We start from the raw sequence: 18,249 nt of genomic DNA on the forward strand, positions 1-18,249 counted from the left end.
GGAATCTCAGTCCAAAACAATGCTGGTCCTGGGATGGTGTCCTGGGATGGACTCTGGTAGGATAATGAGAGAGTAAAAAATGAATTATTTACATTTAGAAACAGTTGTAATCTTGCATGTTTCATGTATTTCAAAAGACTAAATACCTACATAAAAATAGTAAGCATGCACCTAAAATAAGCATAACCTAGATAGAAAAAAATGGAGAAAAAAAGGTTAAAACATTAACCCTGAACATTTAATATTACACCACATTATATTAAAGTATATTAAGGTGTGAAATAGACTAAAAACGTCTCTGGCGTTTGGCTGGTGGCTCTCCAGCTGAAACCAGAGACTGGTACAAATCTGTGATGAGGTGTGGGTGGTCATCAGTAAGGGTCGTCCAGCCGTCAGTCTTCGTGACTTCTTCTGCATTCCTAAAAATCACACAGAGAGAAAAAAGTGAGCAGCTGCATCCAAATACTTGCCTTTGCAGGCCGTGCAAGGTAAGGATGGAAACCATGGAAACTTCCGCCCTGACATAACCGCTACCCTGAACTGTACTGGAGTTTACATAGTGGCCTGGTCCTGAGATTAGGATGTAGTTGGCTGAGTCAGTGTCACTTACACATTGATGAATGTGACAGCGTCGTTTTTGGTGTGCTGAGCTTGATGAAGGTCTCCCAGGATGAGGGTCTCAGCAGCGTTGTCCACGGTGAGGCTGCTGCACAGTGTGTCCTCACACATGGACTTGAGGCGATCCAGGAGGTACTAAAAGACAGAAGGAGACAGACAGTTCGAGGTGAAGAGATGAATCTGAAAAAAAAACAAAAACATCAGTAATGTGTGAGTGTGGGAGCTACCATGTCTGCTGAGAGCAAGAGAAGAGAGCAAGAAACATATTTCATGAGTCGTCAACGTATTAATTTAGGTAAACAGCGGCCAGATCTTCAGCACCGTAGACTGCTCTTCTGTATTATTCTGTAACTAAACTTTATTAATGCTCTAACTGTATAATAAAGCCCAACAAAGAGAGGTAAACAGTGTCAGGTGGATAAAGACTTTTTTAAATGGCTGACGTATCCCTCACTCACACACACCTGGGTGTAGTTGTAGCTGCTGGCCATTCTAGAACTCTGAAGATCCTCTGATGAATGAATCTTCTCGCTGGAAATGCTGTAAATGCTATAAATGATTTATAGCATTTCTCGCTGGAAATGCTATAAATGATTAACTTTTTGCAAAAAATGTTTTGTTGTTTACCCCAGGATCTGACCTATTCATAGATACCAAACATTCATGAATTCATGCAAATTCATGCAAAATAAATTATTTCTGCACTGGCTGTTGCAAGATGATATATGTGAAAGATTAGAAGAGACATTGATTTATATTACTTCTTTATTGTTTTAGATTTTTTTTGTGAAAAAAAAAAAAAAATAATTGTTAACATGAAAGTTAACAATTACAACAACAACACTAAGTTCAGGGGAGGCAGGATGTGCAAACTGCACTGAAATGTGCCTTACAAACTCCTACTCCACATTTCTTGCAGTTGAATGCAGGCTTTGCGTGTTGGGCAGAGCGCACACTGCCTCCTGCGTGAGAAAGTGTCTGTGTTGCTGGCTGTTGGTGGGGGGTTGGGCGGATCCATGGTGAGGTCGTCTGACCTTCTGCGGGCTCGTACGATGAGGCTGACGGCTTCTGGAGTCTGTGGGAGGTGCTGTCTGTGGGTCATCTCTGGCATGACCAGCATTTTCCCAAGGTGATCCAGGAACAGCCTTCGTCTGTAGGATTTTCCAGCATTCCATCTAGGGCCAATGGCCGTCCAGACAATGTAGGCGTTGAGGGCACTGATGTCCAACATATTAAAAAACATCGCTAGTGGCCAACGTCTGTTCTTTCTTTTCTGCTTATTGAAATATGTTTTATATAAAAGATATGCTGAATAGTAAACACCTTAGCCTGGATTGTGTACATTAACCTGGTCCATTGTATCCACAGCTCCTTTGCAGCGGTTGTAGTCAAGGATGAGCTGGGGCTTCATCTTCCCCCCACTGCTGATCAACGGCTCCCGGTGCTTTGTGCTGAGGAGAAGCTCATTCTTACCCCGCTTTGGTACGTAAGACACCAGGGTGTGTGTTGCCGTAAAAGCGAACACTGATGAGAGAGACTCTCTCCCCCGGACCTTCAGGAGCTCAGGTGGAAGTTCTGGCTTGTTGTTCCTTATGGTGCCGACCATGGCGATCTTCCTTTTGAGCAACTGCTCTGCCAGCCCGTAGGAGGAGAAAAGTGACACCTGTCAGCCCCTCCGTCATCTCCAGCACAACTCTTTGTCCCTGCTGTTTTTCAGGAGGCGCACTGGCTGATCGGCCGGTGTAGAACGAAAGTCTCCAAACATAGGAAGTCATCACATCGCAGGTTGCCCATATTTTGAAGCCATACCTCCCTGGCCTCTTCGGCATGTACTTCCTGAAGCTGAATCGCCCACGATAGGGCACCAGTTGCTCGTCGACGCATATGTCTGCTCCGGGGTTAAAGATCTGTTGGAGCTGTTCAGTCCACTGGTCCCATATTTCCCGGATTGCAGCCAGTTTATCATCCCGACGCCGTGGTCTGGAGAAACGGTCGTCAAAGCGCAGCGATCTGGAAATGGTTTCAAAAGTTTTTCTGGGCATGGTCGCCCGAAAGATGTGGCGGCCTGTCTTGCCGTCCCAGAGGCTGCGCGTTGCTTCTCCCCGGGACCGATAGACGCCGGCCAGGAGTCCAAAGTACGCGCGCATCGTTGTGGCGTCAAGTCAGGAAGGTCGCCTACTCTCGCCACTGTAAACCGGGTGGGTCCTGGTGGTTCCCGGTTCCTGGAGGGTCATATCTGAGGGTCGCGGAAATTGTGGGTGCCCAGAAAATCTCTCCGTTTTTGGACCTCTATAAGATGTCCGCTTTCTCACCTTCTTCGGTATCCGCTGACTCAGTGGAGCTGGTGGAGGATGAGACAGGTCCGGGCAAAAACTCCTCATCCATCGTGGACTCGTCTGTCTCTGTGTCAGATTCTGATCTTGCGCTCTCCGGCCCGGTGGGATCGGAATCGGGTTCCATCACCATTGCAACCGCCTCCTCTGCACTGTACAATCTCTCCATCTCGCACTTGAGATGACTGAAATGAGGAGATCTCCTTCTTTATTATCCCGTACGGAGCGCTGTAATCAGCAACCCAAACGTTTGTTTGGATTCTGGAAAAAATGTTTAGTCTGCCTAAAACTGATCAGCCTGTGTGTAGATATGTATTTTATAATAAAAATCTTGCGAAGCTTTGAACGTGCGCTGCACTGTGTTTGACCCTGCAGCCGCGTAAAACAAAATTTTGATTAAGATTTTGGGGGTGTTGGTTCTGTGCTGGAAAATGTCGTTTACTTCAAAGTTGTGCATGTGCTCCTATGTAGAGGTATATTGCATGCATTTTAGATTAAAAAAAAATTTGAATATTTGCATATAAAGTACACATATGGAAAATTACGCATTCGGTGTTTTTACGCATTTGCGTTTATTATCTAATTTGTGGACATGTCCGTATCTCAAGATATGCAAAACCACCGATATATTCTGCTGACATACTGTCTGTTAGAATATCAACATTAATAATTTGGCTGGAGGGGGGTAGATGGATGGCTAGTGATGGATAGTGTTCGCCATCTGGTGGAAAAAAGCAGGTATTTTCTCCACTTGCCATATATGGTTCAGGCCAGCAGCGGCAAGGCAGAAGGGTGAAATGAGTCGAAGAACTTGATAAAAGCATGTTTTGTTCGTGTTTTTTTATCAGGAAAAAAAAGAGTGACTATAATGGGTTTCTATGTGTAGGACAAACGCTTGTATTTATGTTTACTTTGTAAAAAAAACAACAACAACAATTTTTTAAAATGAAAACTGAACCCAAAATGATCACCTGGAGCTTCATCCCCAACAATTTGTATGAAAAATTATCAAATAAATCAATAAAGTAAAAATTTACATATCACGGCTACCATGGTAACGTGTCTCTCACACTAACCACGTGTGCAGGGGCACCTTATATTGCAGCATTTTAATTTGTATAATTTTAAGTGTTAAGGAACGTTTTTTTTTCCAAGCCATGCAGTTCACATCATGAAATCAGCAATAAAATATGAACGGAGTGTAACTCGTGTGATTTGTTTTTTTGAACATGATTTCTTTGGTGTTTTCAGTGGTGGAATAAAACAAAGTATTTGTACTTCGTTACTGTACTTAAGTACATTTTTACGTATCTGTACTTTACTTAAGTAAAAATAATAATGAATACTTTTTATTTTACTTTACTCCATTACATTTTGCGGCAATTATCTGTACTTTCTACTCCACTACATTTCTACAATTTATGCCGTTTCTTGTTACATTTTATGAACACAATTTCCTCAAAATCTTGCATGAAAAATATTGCGTTCTGGCCAGTGGCGTAACAACATTTACATTTACGGCATTTATCAGATGCCCTTATCCAGAGCGACTTACAATCAGTAGTTACAGGGACAGTCCCCCCTGGAGCAATTTAGGGTTAAGTGTCTTGCTCAGGGACACAATGGTAGTAAGTGGGATTTGAACCTGGGTATTCTGGTTCATAAGCGAATGTGTTACCACTTGGCTACTACCACCCACGTGGGTCATGGGTCAAAATTGGTCTAATTTCGGGAGTGCAGTTTGCCACCCTTTCCTTTAGCTCTCTACGTTCCTGGCGCTTCTTGCAGCCGCTCTTGGGTTTGAAGGGCATGCTACTTGTTTTAGTCAGCACGATGATTGCAATGTGCAGCCATCCATTCAAAAAAATCATAATAAAACATTTAGCCTTCCCAGAATCCCTGCTGTATCTCAGTAGAAACAAATATACTCTGACATGACAGTTTGGCGACAATGAAAGATGATAACTTTATTTAGCTGTTTTTATTTGATGGTTGGATTTTAATGCTGAGTTTTTTTTTTTTTAAGGAGGCGGGTCTGAGGTAGTGACGGGCCCCCAGAGATCACGGGCCCCGGTGCGACCGCACCTGCTGAAAGTTATGCCACTGGTTCTTCGCCTACCAATTTCCTACCAATCAGGCTTTATTAGCTCCAGTGATGGCAGAGCGTGCGTCAGTTAGCAGCACGAGCTGGTAGACCGGCTTGATTTGAAGACTGTTACGACTACGGACTTACGGGGGAAGGAAGTGCAGAAGCAGAACATGCTGGGAACGGGTTTTTATTATAAAATAAACAATAAACAAATAAACAACGGCTCGATGGCCACGAACGGGAAATAACGGGGAATCAACATAAACTAGCCCGCAGCCGTGTGGCAATTGCCAGAACTCAAAAACACATTCACATACTTGCACTAAGGTCCACTAAAATGTCGTCCCTCCCGAAGGGGCGGAAATATCCGGCTTTTATGCACCGTCAGGATTGGCCACCGGTGATGAGCCCAGCTGCAGTCAATCCTGACAAAGACGAGACATTCAACATGGACCCAGAGCTGCATCAACTGAGCGTGAACACGAGCCCTGCAGCTCTGAATCACAAAGAAATCCTTGGCTGTATTTAAGAAATTTATTTGAGTTCAAAGGAGTAAAGAATGAGTCCTTGCGATTTCTTTGCATCCCATGCCTGCCTCAACATAAAGAATTGTTGGCATTTAAAAACTCCCCTTCAGATTTGAAAAAACATATAGAGGTAAGCTATGCTATGGTATGCTATGCTTTTGGGTATGTTATGACGTTATTATACTATTATCTAGCGAAATGTATGTTGACATACAGAAATAGTATAAAAATCACACCAGTGTAGCTTCATTATTTTTTTAACACGGTGAGGATAATTAGAGAAAGTGGGGAAGGAGCTGTCAGAGCAGTGACCATTGCACTTAAAGTCCCCATGTAAGTTTGACTTGGAGCAGATGCACAGTTATGATATGGTTGGCTATGGATTGTGTGCCATAATATTGTAGTTCACTAATCTTTTACACCTCGTTTAATTGAACTGCAGTAGTATAGCCTATAATTATTTAGATAATTTAGAACACAATAAGCATATCAGTCATGTCTGTTTCATACCTATGCTGACAGGCCACAAATTCATATTTTAACAACTTTTTGCAGACACAATCTGAAATAATTAAAAATAGTTTGTTGAATGAGGTGTGTAATAACTTTATGTATATCTAGGTGTGTGACAAATTCCTTATCACTTGTTGACATTCTGCATATTCCAATACTGTGTATTACAGGTTCAGCCCTGCAGAACTTGCTTTCCTGACAGAATATGCATCAACCATGAACCCAGTATCCAAGGCAGTCAACATGTTGCAGGCAGCGGTGGATGTCCACATGGGATGGCTGTTACCAACTATAACCGTCCTGACTGTGAAGCTGGACCGCCTCCAAAAGCCATCCAAGTTCTGCCAGCCACTGATCTCTGCCCTTCAAGAAGGAATACAGCGGCGGTTTGGTGACATGCTTACTGACCCTGAACTCATTGCTGCTGCAATTTTACTTCCAAAGTTTCGCACATCATGGACAAGCAATGAGGATTTGCTACGGTTGGGTAAGAAATTTAAATAATTTATTTCATTGGCAAGTGTTTAATTGATAAGGAAACCTTGCAAAGAACCTTTTCTGATCCTGCCAGTTAATCTAAAAATATGTTGTTGCAACTTGGAGACCATAGGAAATTCCAAAGTGATAATTATGGTTTTTACAAGGTTAGAGAGAAATGCAGTACTCTTCATATAAGCTTAATGGTTCCTGTATTCTGTGTTTGGGTTGTTGTTATGTAGGCATGGAATACATCAAGAGTCACTTGGAGGAGTACCAAGCCTCATCACCAGATAGCCATTCTGGGTCAGAGGAGGAGGCCATATGAAGGGAAACGTCCAAGAAACCACAAGACAGCTACCTGGCCAGCTCGGCTGCCTCCATAGATACTCTAAAGTCGGTGCCCACAGTTTTCAATTTGTTTCAATTTTCAAGCTCAACACACCGTTGCCTGCATCTGCAGCATGTGAAAGACTGTTTAGTACAGCGGGGCACATCTTTTCTGCGAAAAGAGGCAGGCTAGGGTCAAAAAACTTTGAGATCCAACTCTTGTTAAAATTGAACAAAAAGCACTGGTGCTTATAAGGGCACCACATGGCACTTATACTCTCATGTTTGTGACAGAGCCATTTTCACCCTCTGACCTTTGATTGCCTGGCCAGTGGTAAAGTTTTCATTTGATGGTCCTTCATTTTAAGTTTCTTATTCTAAGATCTGCCTTTCGTATTTGTATTGTAAGTGTTGAGTTACATAATATTGTTTTTTCTGCAATCAATAGATCATTGACAAGATTTACAATTACATCTGTTTTTCATATAGACTTGTGTTTTGTTAAAGAAAAAAGTCTAAACAAAAAGTATTGATAATGCTAGGTTGATCAGGGGTCTGAATAGCATTTATACTGGCATATTCTTAAGAGAGCCACACCCCAGCCAACGGTCAAATTTTATTTTCAAGGTCCTTTGTTGTTTCTCATTCTAACATCTGCCTTTTGTATTGACTAAGTGTTGTGTTATCCATTATTAGGCCAATGTTTTTTGCTTTTCTGCAATCATTGGAAAATAAACTTTGTATTTACTAGTTTTACAGCTGCGCTACATTTGTTTATCATGCAAGCCAGGAAAAAGGACTTTGGAAAGCAACTCTTGTTGAACAGAATGTGCTGGTGATACAAAGTTGATTAAAATGCTCGCAATGCCACTCGTACTGCCATATTCTTGACAGCGCCACCACTGGTGTTTGGTTACTGTTGTGTTTCCCTTTTACTGCTCTTAACAGAAATGTTTAATAGTTGCAAGTACATAAATGATTTAAAGATATTTCATGTCTTGATTGGTTTATCTTAATGGTATATTAGTGGGTAATACCTAGTAGATAACTTGTCATCCACATAATTCTAAGGTGCGCACAGTATTGCAGAGTGCATGCACAATAAGCACACCAAACTTTCCAATACACATATACTGTATAATTTCTTGTAATTATTACGAGCAAAGACATCAGTACAGGCATAAGTCAGTATATGTACTATGCTTTTACAAAATGGCACACCCCAGATGTTGAGACAAACCATTGTGTGAGTACTTTTACTTTTTTAAAATACTTTAAAGTAAATTTAAAAGTAAGTACTTAGGACTTTTACTTAAGTAAGATTGTTGATGTAGCACTTCTACTTTTACTTGAGTACATATTATGTAGGTTACTTGTACTTTTACTTAAGTACTAAACTGCAGTACTTCCACCACCACTGGGTATTTTTCTTTTCTCTGGTTTCTATTACGTTGGTAATGGGGAAGGAAAGGGGCTTCCGCACGTGTGTTGAATTTTTACTGCAATGGTGAAAAAATTAAACATGTCTCCAGACAACATTTTCATATTTGTTTTTTGGGGTCTTTGTGTCCCCATTTTCCACTTGCGATCATTAATTTCAGGACTATTTAAGCATGATAACTAAAGTAACTGTGATGTCAAACCTATCATGCCCTTTATTACTTATTTCAATCTCAATGACAAAGACATGGACCTGGATTTATTTTTATTATTGTTGTTATGTGCTCTTGAAGTCATGTAGTTTTTATATTTGCTTTTATGTTTTTATGGTCACTTGGACTTCCATTAAACTTAAATTAATAAACTTGTCTAATAATATCACTGTTTAAATTTGTTGAGATGTACAGTGGAGGAAATAATTATTTGACCCCTCGCTGATTTTGTAAGTTTGTCCAATGACAAAGAAATGAAAAGTCTCAGAACAGTATAATTTTAATGGTAGGTTTATTTTAACAGTGACAGATAGTACATCAAAAGGAAATTTGAAAAAAATACTTTAAATAAAAGATAGAGACTGATTTGCATTTCATTGAGTGAAAGTATGTGAACCCCTACCAACCATTAAGAGTTCTGGCTCCCACAGAGTGGTTAGACACGCCTACTCAATTAGTCACCCTCATTAATGACACCTGTATAAAAGACACCTGTCCACAGAATCAATCAATCAATCAGGCAGACTCCAAACTCTCCAACATGGGAAAGACCAAAGAGCTGTCCAAGGATGTCAGAGACAAAATTGTAGACCTGCACAAGGCTGGAATGGGATACAAAACCATTAGCAAGAAGCTGGGAGAGAAGGTGACGACTGTTGCTGCAATTGTTCGAAAATGGAAGGAGCACTAAATAACCATCAATCGACCTCGGTCTGGGGCTCCACGCAAGATCTCACCTCATGAGGTCTCAATGATTCTGAGAAAGGTGAGAAATCATCCTAGAACTACACGGGAGGAGTTAGTTAATGACCTCCAAGTTGCTAGGACCACAGTCACCAAGAAAACCATTGGAAACACATTACACCGCAATGGATTAAAATCCTGCAGTGCTCGCAAGGTCCCCCTGCTCAAGAAGGCACATGTGCAGGCCCATCTGAAGTTTGCCAATGGACACCTGGATGATTCAGAGAGTGACTGGGAGAAGGTGCTGTGGTCAGATGAGACAAAAATTGAGCTCTTTGGCATTAACTCAACTCGCCGTGTTTGGAGGAAGAAAAATGCTGCCTATGACCCCCAAAACACCGTCCCCACTGTCAAGCATGGAGGTGGAAACATTTTGCTTTGGGGGTGTTTTTCTGCTAAGGGCACAGGACAAAAATGGGGCAGTGGTGGCCTAGCGGTTAAGGAAGCGGCCCCGTAATCAGAAGGTTGCCGGTTCGAATCCCGAGCCGCAAAGGTGCCACTGAGGTGCCACTGAGCAAAGCACCGTCCCCACACACTGCTCCCCGGGCGCTTGTCATGGCTGCCCACTGCTCACTCAGTGTGATGGGTTAAATGCAGAGGACAAATTTCACTGTGTGCACCGTGTGCTGTGTATCACATGTGACAATCACTTCACTTTGTTGTTAAAATGGATGGAGCCACGTAAAATCCTGAGCGACAACCTCCTTCCCTCTGCCAGGAAATTGAAAATGGGTCGTGGATGGGTGTTCCAGCACAACAATGACCCAAAACATATAGCAAAGGCAACAAAGGAGTGTCTCAAGAAGAAGCACATTAAGGTCATGGAGTGACCTTAATCCAATAGAAGACCTATGGAGGGAGCTGAAGCTCAAAGTTGTACAGAGACAGCCTCGAAACCTTAGTGATTTAGAGATGATCTACAAAGAGGAGTGGACCAAAATTCCTCCTAAAATGTGTGCAAACTTGGTCATCAACTACAAGAAACATTTGACCTCTGTGCTTGTAAACAAGGGTTTTGCCACTAAGTATTAAGTCTTTTTTTTGTAAGAGGGTTCAAATACTTATTTCACTCAATGAAATGCAAATCAGTCTCTATCATTTATTTAAAGTTATTTTTCAAATGTTCCTTTTGATGTGCTATCTGTCACTGTTAAAATAAACCTACCATTAAAATAATACTGTTCTAAGACTTTTCATTTCTTTGTCATTGGACAAACTTACAAAATCAGCGAGGGTTCAAATAATTATTTCCTCCACTGTAGATGGAACAGTGAGATGGAGATAATTTTTTTCACCCATGACATAAAAATGCTGTTGAGGGATGTTTTTATCATGAATGCTTGTGTAACAAGCGTCACAAGCATGTGGATCTTCTGACTCGGTGCTTCCAGCTTTACAAGCATGCACTCGGTCCTGGTGATCGGTGATGGCTGATGAGGTGCACAGATTCACACCAGCAATCACCCATGCACATCAGTTGGTGTCAAAAAGGGAGGTTTTATTTCTGTGGGAACACAGCAGGGAACAGTCAGTGGCTAACGTTCCTCCTCTCATCCCGTCTCTGCTCCCGCAGCACACTGAGGCAACTGCCTAACAATACAGCTTGTGAAATAAAATGAAATAAAATACATAAAAAAACGCACCACATGGATTCCAACAGTAATTCAGTCATTAATAGTACAACTATTTACAGGTGAGCACAACAGTGACATTAAATGACAGGGAAAGTGAAAAAACATTTTAAAAAATAAAAATGACGATCGTATAGTAGCTACATTACATACATTTCACATTTAACATACCTGTGGGAACACAGCAGGTACAGTCAGTGGCAAATGTTCACGCGTGTCTCGGCCCTCCTCTCATCCTACAAGACACAGACTTCTGCTAACTTAACCTCCTGAGTCCTGGAAGAAAAAATGTTTTGGTATTTAGATTTTTTTTAGACAAGTTAAGTGCTGTGAAAAAAGAAACATTTTGCAACACTTTTTTTTTGCAAAAAAAACTTTATTTAGTTTTTACCATATGTCCTCTGCAGTGGACAGCGGGACTTTTTAAATCACAGTTCATCATAGATTCATATAATGGTGTCATATGGACAATTCATATAATTAAAACATTAAAAACTGCTAAATTCAGGAATCTTATTTAAACATGGAAAAAGCTTGTACAATGTAGCAATTGAACTTTTGTTTACTAATGCAGATCATATAAAATGTGAAATGGCAATTCATGCCTCCAGAAAGCATAACAAGGTAACAGTAAGGCAACTTGGCAAACGATTTTTAAAAACTTGAAATAATTATTTAAAATCATTAGGGGTTCTGAGTTAGGAGTTATATGCCAGAAAAAATGTTTTCCTTTGGTAATGCACAGAAACACATTGCATTTGATGCATTGCACATAGCTTTTGCCATTACAGCCACCTCTCCGGCACCGTGATGCATGGGCTGCCTCCACCATCTTGGGCATATGGAGAGCCCCATTTTTTTTTCAGGCTGTCACTGGGCTGTGGCTCCACACTTCGCCTCCTCTTAGGGATTAGTGCTGACATCACTGACCACCTCATCAAACTCTTGACCTCGTCCCCACTGGGCTTGGGCAATAAGATCTTCAGCCAGGAGCAATCTGAACTCAAAATACTGCAGCCTATCCTTCTCCAGTCTCATCTCATGATCTACCCTGTACTCAATCCAGCTGTTAGTGGCAGCCAGATCAAAGAAATGCAGAATGTTACGGACGGTCCATTTTCTTGTACGGCTAGACATTGTATAGAAGCTGATCATTCGGTCACACAGATCAACTCCGCCCATGTTAGTGTTGTACTCAGTCACAACAGCAGGTCGAGATACATTAAGATGCCGCTTCTCTTTGGAAGACCATCTCATGCAGTTGTCCTGGGGCTCTATTCCATGGACAGTGGAGGACAAGAGGACTGCATTATTGTCCTGCCACTTAATCACTGCAATCTCTGATGGCTTTCTGACAACCATCTCAGATGCACCTCTTCCTTTTTTTTCAAATGTGTTATCATTTGACATCTTTGACTTGCACTGTTTTGAGATTCTGTTTTTCGTGATGGTCCCTGTTCCCCGGAGACCACTAGCTTTCAGGGCATCTAGCAGTTTGACAGAAGTGAAAAATCTCTCAAAGTATAGGTGTGTTCCTCGTGGAAGAGTCTGTGCCATCCGAATGACAGCATTCCCTCCGATTCCCAGGTGATGGTCAGTGAACGTGTTCATGCCCTTATAAACCTCAAAGTCCAGCACCAGACCACTTGGACTGGCAAGCACAAAGGCTTGCACAATCCTTTCAACCTTACTCATCCCCTGGCTTTCTGTTTTGTGAACAATGGTCATAATGAGAGTTAGTAAGTCCTGCTGTCCTCTCCAGAGGACACTGAATACAAGTTGTGTTTTCGAAGGGTTAAATTCACTTCACATGTTTGAAATCTTATTAAAGTTAAGACTATCATAATAAAGAAATAATTAGATTTTTGACAGCACAGACATATTTTCTATGAAATAATTAGCACTTACCTCTCCTAGTGCCGTGAAATGTGGCTGATGCAATGCCGGCAATTTTGAAAAGGCAGTACATGTGCTCAGTAAGGCCCTCACCCTTTCTAGTGACATCATTAGAAAGCCCAGGATCTCTCCTAGGCAGTACAGTAGGACTAAATTAGGTTAGTCAAATGCCATTTAAAATTAAACAACCAAAATCATGTCCTCTACAGAGGACAAAAATGAAGTTTTTTTCCTAATTTTTCAGAGCAAAATAACAATAATTACAACCACCTATAACTTTAATACACCTTTATACAACAGATAATATTAGGAACACTGTGCACGCAGCACTCTGAGGCAACTACACGTAAAGTGATAGGATGCGCCATCAATACAACCCTGACCACACAAGCAATACGGAACCAAAATTTTCGTTCCACCCACAATTACACAGAAAACACAGGAACCCTGTGGATTAAAATGACAACAGAAAGTTTTGTTGGGGTTCACATAACATACATCCAATCTTTTTTCCCATAACATCCCGGCCACACTTGAATGAGATAATGGATTCTGAGTGAAATAGGATGGCTGGAGAATAGTTTTGCGGCGAAAGTTGGCAACGTTGAGAGCTGATAGTTTCCGAAGGGAACAGTAGAAGAATGGTCGTGAGGCAAGCGGTCTGTTGGTAACATCGAGGTTCGAACGAGAAACAGGCGGGGCAATTCGAAGGAGTAGTTAAAGCAAGGCAGTCGATACGTGGCAGGGTCAACTAGGTACGAAGGTATGAAGGTGGCCTAGCGGGGGCAGTGGTGGCCTAGAGGTTAAGGAAGCGGCCCCGTAATCAGAAGGTTGCCGGTTGAATCCCGATCCGCCAAGGTGCCACTGAGGTGCCACTGAGCAAAGCACCGTCCCCACACACTGCTCCCCGGGCGCCTGTCATGGCTGCCCACTGCTCACTCAGGGTGATGGGTTAAATGCAGAGGACAAATTTCACTGTGTGCACCGTGTGCTGTGCTGCTGTGTATCACATGTGACAATCACTTCACTTTAAACTTAAAAAAAAAAGCAGACCTCGTCTGCTTGTGGGTGATCGCCTCCGTGGATGCTGTGACAACTGTATATACTGTAATTATACTGTAGAATTGCTTCAAGCAAAACATAAATTATACTGCATGTCACTCAACATTATGTCACTCAAAGAGCCAGCGAGTTAAGTGCAGACGTTTCTAACATAAAATTTCTAACATTAACAAGAAACAATTATCTGACAATAGTGATGTGAATTTATTTAATTTAATGTGTAATGAAATAGTCAGTGACAGTGGGGGTTAAAAACTGACTATACATGGTGTTGTGGTGATTGTCTGTTTTTGTCACTATAACATGGGAACAGAAATAGAATTAAAGAATAATTTCAGCGATATAAACAGAAAAACATCAAAAATGGTTTTAAAACAATATTTTATTTTTTAGTTGTTTGTTTAACCCCGGACCAATCTGTTGGTCACACCACCACCCCCCTCTCTGGGGACAAACGGACTTTCTTCTCTTTCAAGATGGCCCTAAAATGTGAAAAAGAAAGATATTAGACCAACATTAGTTTCAACAGTAGAATTTTTTTTTTAAACTGAATAATGACATTTTAATATTATAACAAAATGAAAATTAGGATGTTGTTGGCTGAGGAAGTGTCACTTACACATTGATGAATGTGACAGCATCGTTTTTGATGTGCTGAACTTGATGAAGGTCACCCAGGATGAGAGTCTCAGCAGCGTTGTCCACAGTGAGGCAGCTGCAAAGTGTGTCCTCACACATGGACTTCAGGCGATCCAGCAAGTACTGAAAGACAGAAGGAAACAGACAGATGTAAAGAGATGCATCTGAAAACATCCACAGTAACGTGTGAGTTTGTGTGTGGAGTGAAAGTGTGTGTGTGAGCTACCATGTCTGCTGCAGCAAGCAGCTCGGTGGCCGTCTGATGAATGTTGGGAGCCTTTCCCCAGTAGATATAGATCAGGATCTCCTTGAGGACGTCGGGCTTCATTTCCTGAATCTCCACGTGGTTCTAGAGGAAAAGCAGAGCTGAAATCAGTACTGTTCTAGACTGCATGAGAAAAAGGTGGGAACATGGCTCCAGCAGAGAGCAGATAAGACTCCTGTAGCAAATCTCTTGTAGTCACAAGACTCACGGTTTGCTGCTCTTTCTTAAAGACTTTTTAAATGGCTGACGTATCCCTCACTCACACACACATGGGTGTAGTTGTAGCTGCTGGCCATTCTGGAACTCTGAAGATCTGCAGGAACCGCTGATGAAGGAATCTTCTCGCTGGGTCGTTCTTCTCGTCGAAATCTCAGTCCAAAACAATGCTGATCCTGGGATGGTGTCCTGGGATGGACTCTGGTAGGATAATGAGAGAGTAAAAAATGAATTATTTACATTTAGAAACAGTTGTAATCTTGCATGTTTCATGTAGTTCAAAAAGACTAAATACCTACCAAAAAAAGTAAGCAAGCACCTAAAATAAGCATAACCTAGATAGACAAAAGTAGAAAAAAAGATTAAAACATTAACCCTGAACATTTAATATTACACCACATTATATTAAAGTATATTAAGGTGTGAAAAAGACTAAAAACGTCTCTGGCGTTTGGCTGGTGGCTCTCCAGCTGAAACCAGAGACTGGTACAAATCTGTGATGAGGTGTGGGTGGTCATCAGTAAGGGTCGTCCAGCCGTCAGTCTTCGTGACTTCTTCTGCATTCCTAAAAATCACACAGAGAGAAAAAAGTGAGCAGCTGCATCCAAATACTTGCCTTTGCAGGCCGTGCAAGGTAAGGATGGAAACCATGGAAACTTCCTCCCTGACATAACCGCTACCCTGAACTGTACTGGAGTTTACATAGTGGCCTGGTCCTGAGATTAGGATGTAGTTGGCTGAGTCAATGTCACTTACACATTGATGAATGTGACAGCGTCGTTTTTGGTGTGCTGAGCTTGATGAAGGTCACCCAGGATGAGGGTCTCAGCAGCGTTGTCCACGGTGAGGCTACTGCACAGTGTGTCCTCACACATGGACTTGAGGCGATCCAGGAGGTACTAAAAGACAGAAGGAGACAGACAGTTCGAGGTGAAGAGATGAATCTAAAAAAAAAAAAACATCAGTAATGTGTGAGTGTGGGAGCTACCATGTCTGCTGCAGCAAGCAGCTTGGCGGCCATCTGACGAATGTTGGGAGCCTTTCCCGAGTAGATATAGGTCAGGATCTCCTTGAGGACGTCGGGCTCCATTTCCTTAATCTCCACGCGGTTCTAGAAAGAGAGCAGAGCTGAAATCAGTCTGGTTCTAGACTGCATGAGAAGAAGGTGGGCACACGGCTCCAGCAGAGAGCAGATAGTGGTGGCAGTGGTGGCCTAGCGGGTAAGGGAGCTGAGCCGTAATCAGAAGGTTGTCACTGAGGTGCCACTGAGCAAAGTATCGTCCCCACACACTGCTCCCCAGGCGCCTGTCATGGGTGCCCACTGCTCCCTCAGGGGATGGGATGAATGTAGAGACCACATTTCACGATGTGCACAGGGTGCTGTGCTGTGGTGTGTCGTGTGAAAACTAATCACTTTTTTTATAAGACTCCTGTAGCAAATCTCATGTAGTCACATGATGACAAAAAGGAAGAAAATGAGGTTTTAAAGACTCACAGTTTGCTGCTCTTTCGTGTCTTGTAGGAACATGGCACGGAAGACAGGACAGCGGACTGCAGAGAGACAGAAGAGTGTAAAGATGAGCATTAAATTCCTTTATTTCTTCTCTACAGTAGCTATTTAAATACCTGGAACCAAATCATCTTACGTCTGTCTGTAAATTCTCAAGTGTGTGCATGTGTGTGTATATTAGAGGATGTGGTAGAGGAAGTGTTACCTGCTAGGATGGATTTGTGGGCCTTGAACTCCTGCCCAGCTACACACAGGGTGCAGTCAGTGAGCAGGGATTCTTCCCACAGCTCCCCAAGCTCAAACGCCAGGCTGCTATCTGGCTCCTTCACCTGCGCTGTGGAGATCTCTGGATCCTTCTCCATAGTGATCTGTAACATCCCAACATGGTAGTTAGTACAACACAGCTACGCCATCACACAAAAGCTACCAACATGGAAGGACATTAAAGGGACGAACATCACAGAATCCCTCTGCAGTGAGATGGTCAAGTGCGACCAGGCAACCAGTGATACTTACCTTACAGGTGAGGGTGAGCTTGTCATCCTGTAAAAGTCCAGAGGCATCGTCCAACACGTCATTTCTGCTGAATAACTCAGAGCCGATCTGATCGCCCTCGTACACCCGGGTGTAGTAGTTATTCTCTGCAACACAAAAGCACACAGACAGGACAGCACTGAAGCTCATCAATAAAATCAATACAGATCAAAGCAGAGAGATGCAGGAAAACACGCCTTTATCTCATCTCACAGGGACATCTGAACTCACCAATGACCATGGCCTCCTGTCCCTCGGCGTTGAGGAGGACGAGTCTTGCACAGGCCCGCACACCTGCCTCTGGAGCACTGACCAGGACGGCAAAGCATGACACGTAGCCCTCCTGGACAGAATCAACGCCGTTAGGGTACAACTGCAGAGCCCTGAGAACACACAGACCAGAGGAAGGAAGAGTTACAAACACATGAGCTGGAAGGACATCACTCCCTGGCTCAAGCGAGTCTCCAGACCCACCAAACCTACCATTTCAGCCGTCCGCTGGCATCCGAAAAGGTGGAGCTGGTGAGAGAGGCGCCATTCTCATCATCTGCGAAGCTGAAGTTGCTGATCGTCCAGCTGCAGGAGAATTCTTCCACTTGGTGCTGAGAAGAGAGCAAGAAACATATTTCATGAGTCGTCAACGTATTAATTTAGGTAAACAGCGGCCAGATCTTCAGCACCGTAGACTGCTCTTCTTTATTATTCAGTAACTAAACTTTATTAATGCTCTAACTGTATAATAAAGCCCAACAAAGAGAGATAAACACTGTTAGATGGATAAAGATTTTTTTTAAATGGCTGATGTATCCCTCACTCACACACACCTGGGTGTAGTTGTAGCTGCTGGCCATTCTGGAACTCTGAAGATCCTCTGATGAATGAATCTTCTCGCTGGAAGCGCTGTGGGGTCGTTCTTCTAGCAGGAATCTTCGTCTAAAACAATGCTGGTCTCTCACGAATGCTCTTTAAACATTAATGATCTGATTAGACAAAAATAAAAAATGTGTAGAAATAAAAGTATTATATGGCTAATGCTAACTCTGTCCTAAATTAACTCAGTGATGTTTTGGTAGCTACTCACCAAAAGTGCTGCTGCTCTGTGCTGTGTCGTAATGAAACTGAGTAAAAATAGGAATTATTGTTTACATATCGTGGCTACCATGGTAACGTGACTCTACACTAACCACGTGTGCAGGGGCACCTTATATTGCAT

At 42.4% G+C, this 18,249-nt stretch overlaps 1 protein-coding gene across 4 annotated transcripts; it reads right to left on the minus strand.

The window, feature by feature from the left end:
• On the minus strand, positions 1–18,143 carry LOC114796735 (speckle-type POZ protein-like). 4 transcript variants are annotated; one of them, XM_028991203.1, is made up of 12 exons: positions 18,118–18,143; positions 17,861–17,999; positions 17,520–17,638; positions 17,268–17,419; positions 17,019–17,143; positions 16,708–16,870; positions 16,488–16,543; positions 15,981–16,103; positions 15,749–15,891; positions 15,292–15,557; positions 15,040–15,193; positions 14,769–14,860 (listed from the first exon to the last, which is right to left on the minus strand). In XM_028991203.1, exons 2-10 carry the CDS (start codon positions 17,885–17,887, stop codon positions 15,425–15,427), a joined length of 1,041 nt encoding a protein of 346 aa, XP_028847036.1. In that variant the 5' UTR covers positions 17,888–17,999; positions 18,118–18,143; the 3' UTR covers positions 14,769–14,860; positions 15,040–15,193; positions 15,292–15,424. The 4 variants fall into 4 exon arrangements, with proteins under 4 accessions (XP_028847040.1, XP_028847036.1, XP_028847038.1 ...); XM_028991205.1 differs by having other exon boundaries at positions 17,861–18,016; XM_028991206.1 differs by having other exon boundaries at positions 14,829–14,860; positions 15,046–15,193.
• Between the last annotated feature and the right edge of the window lie 106 nt (positions 18,144–18,249).

This window comes from Denticeps clupeoides, chromosome 9 (genome assembly GCF_900700375.1).
Source record: "Denticeps clupeoides chromosome 9, fDenClu1.1, whole genome shotgun sequence".
In the NCBI taxonomy this organism is placed as follows: domain Eukaryota; kingdom Metazoa; phylum Chordata; class Actinopteri; order Clupeiformes; family Denticipitidae; genus Denticeps; species Denticeps clupeoides.

Excerpts from the sequence above, each read along its gene's own strand:
- LOC114796735 (XM_028991207.1), bottom strand. The coding sequence starts at position 17,887 with ATGGCCAGCAGCTACAACTACACCCAG. Across the intron at positions 17,420-17,519 it reads GCCAGCGGACGGCTGAAATG|GGCTCTGCAGTTGTACCCTA; the intron begins GTAGGTTTGGTG and ends GTGTGTTCTCAG. Across the intron at positions 15,892-15,980 it reads TGCTTGCTGCAGCAGACATG|TACCTCCTGGATCGCCTCAA; the intron begins GTAGCTCCCACA and ends TCTGTCTTTTAG.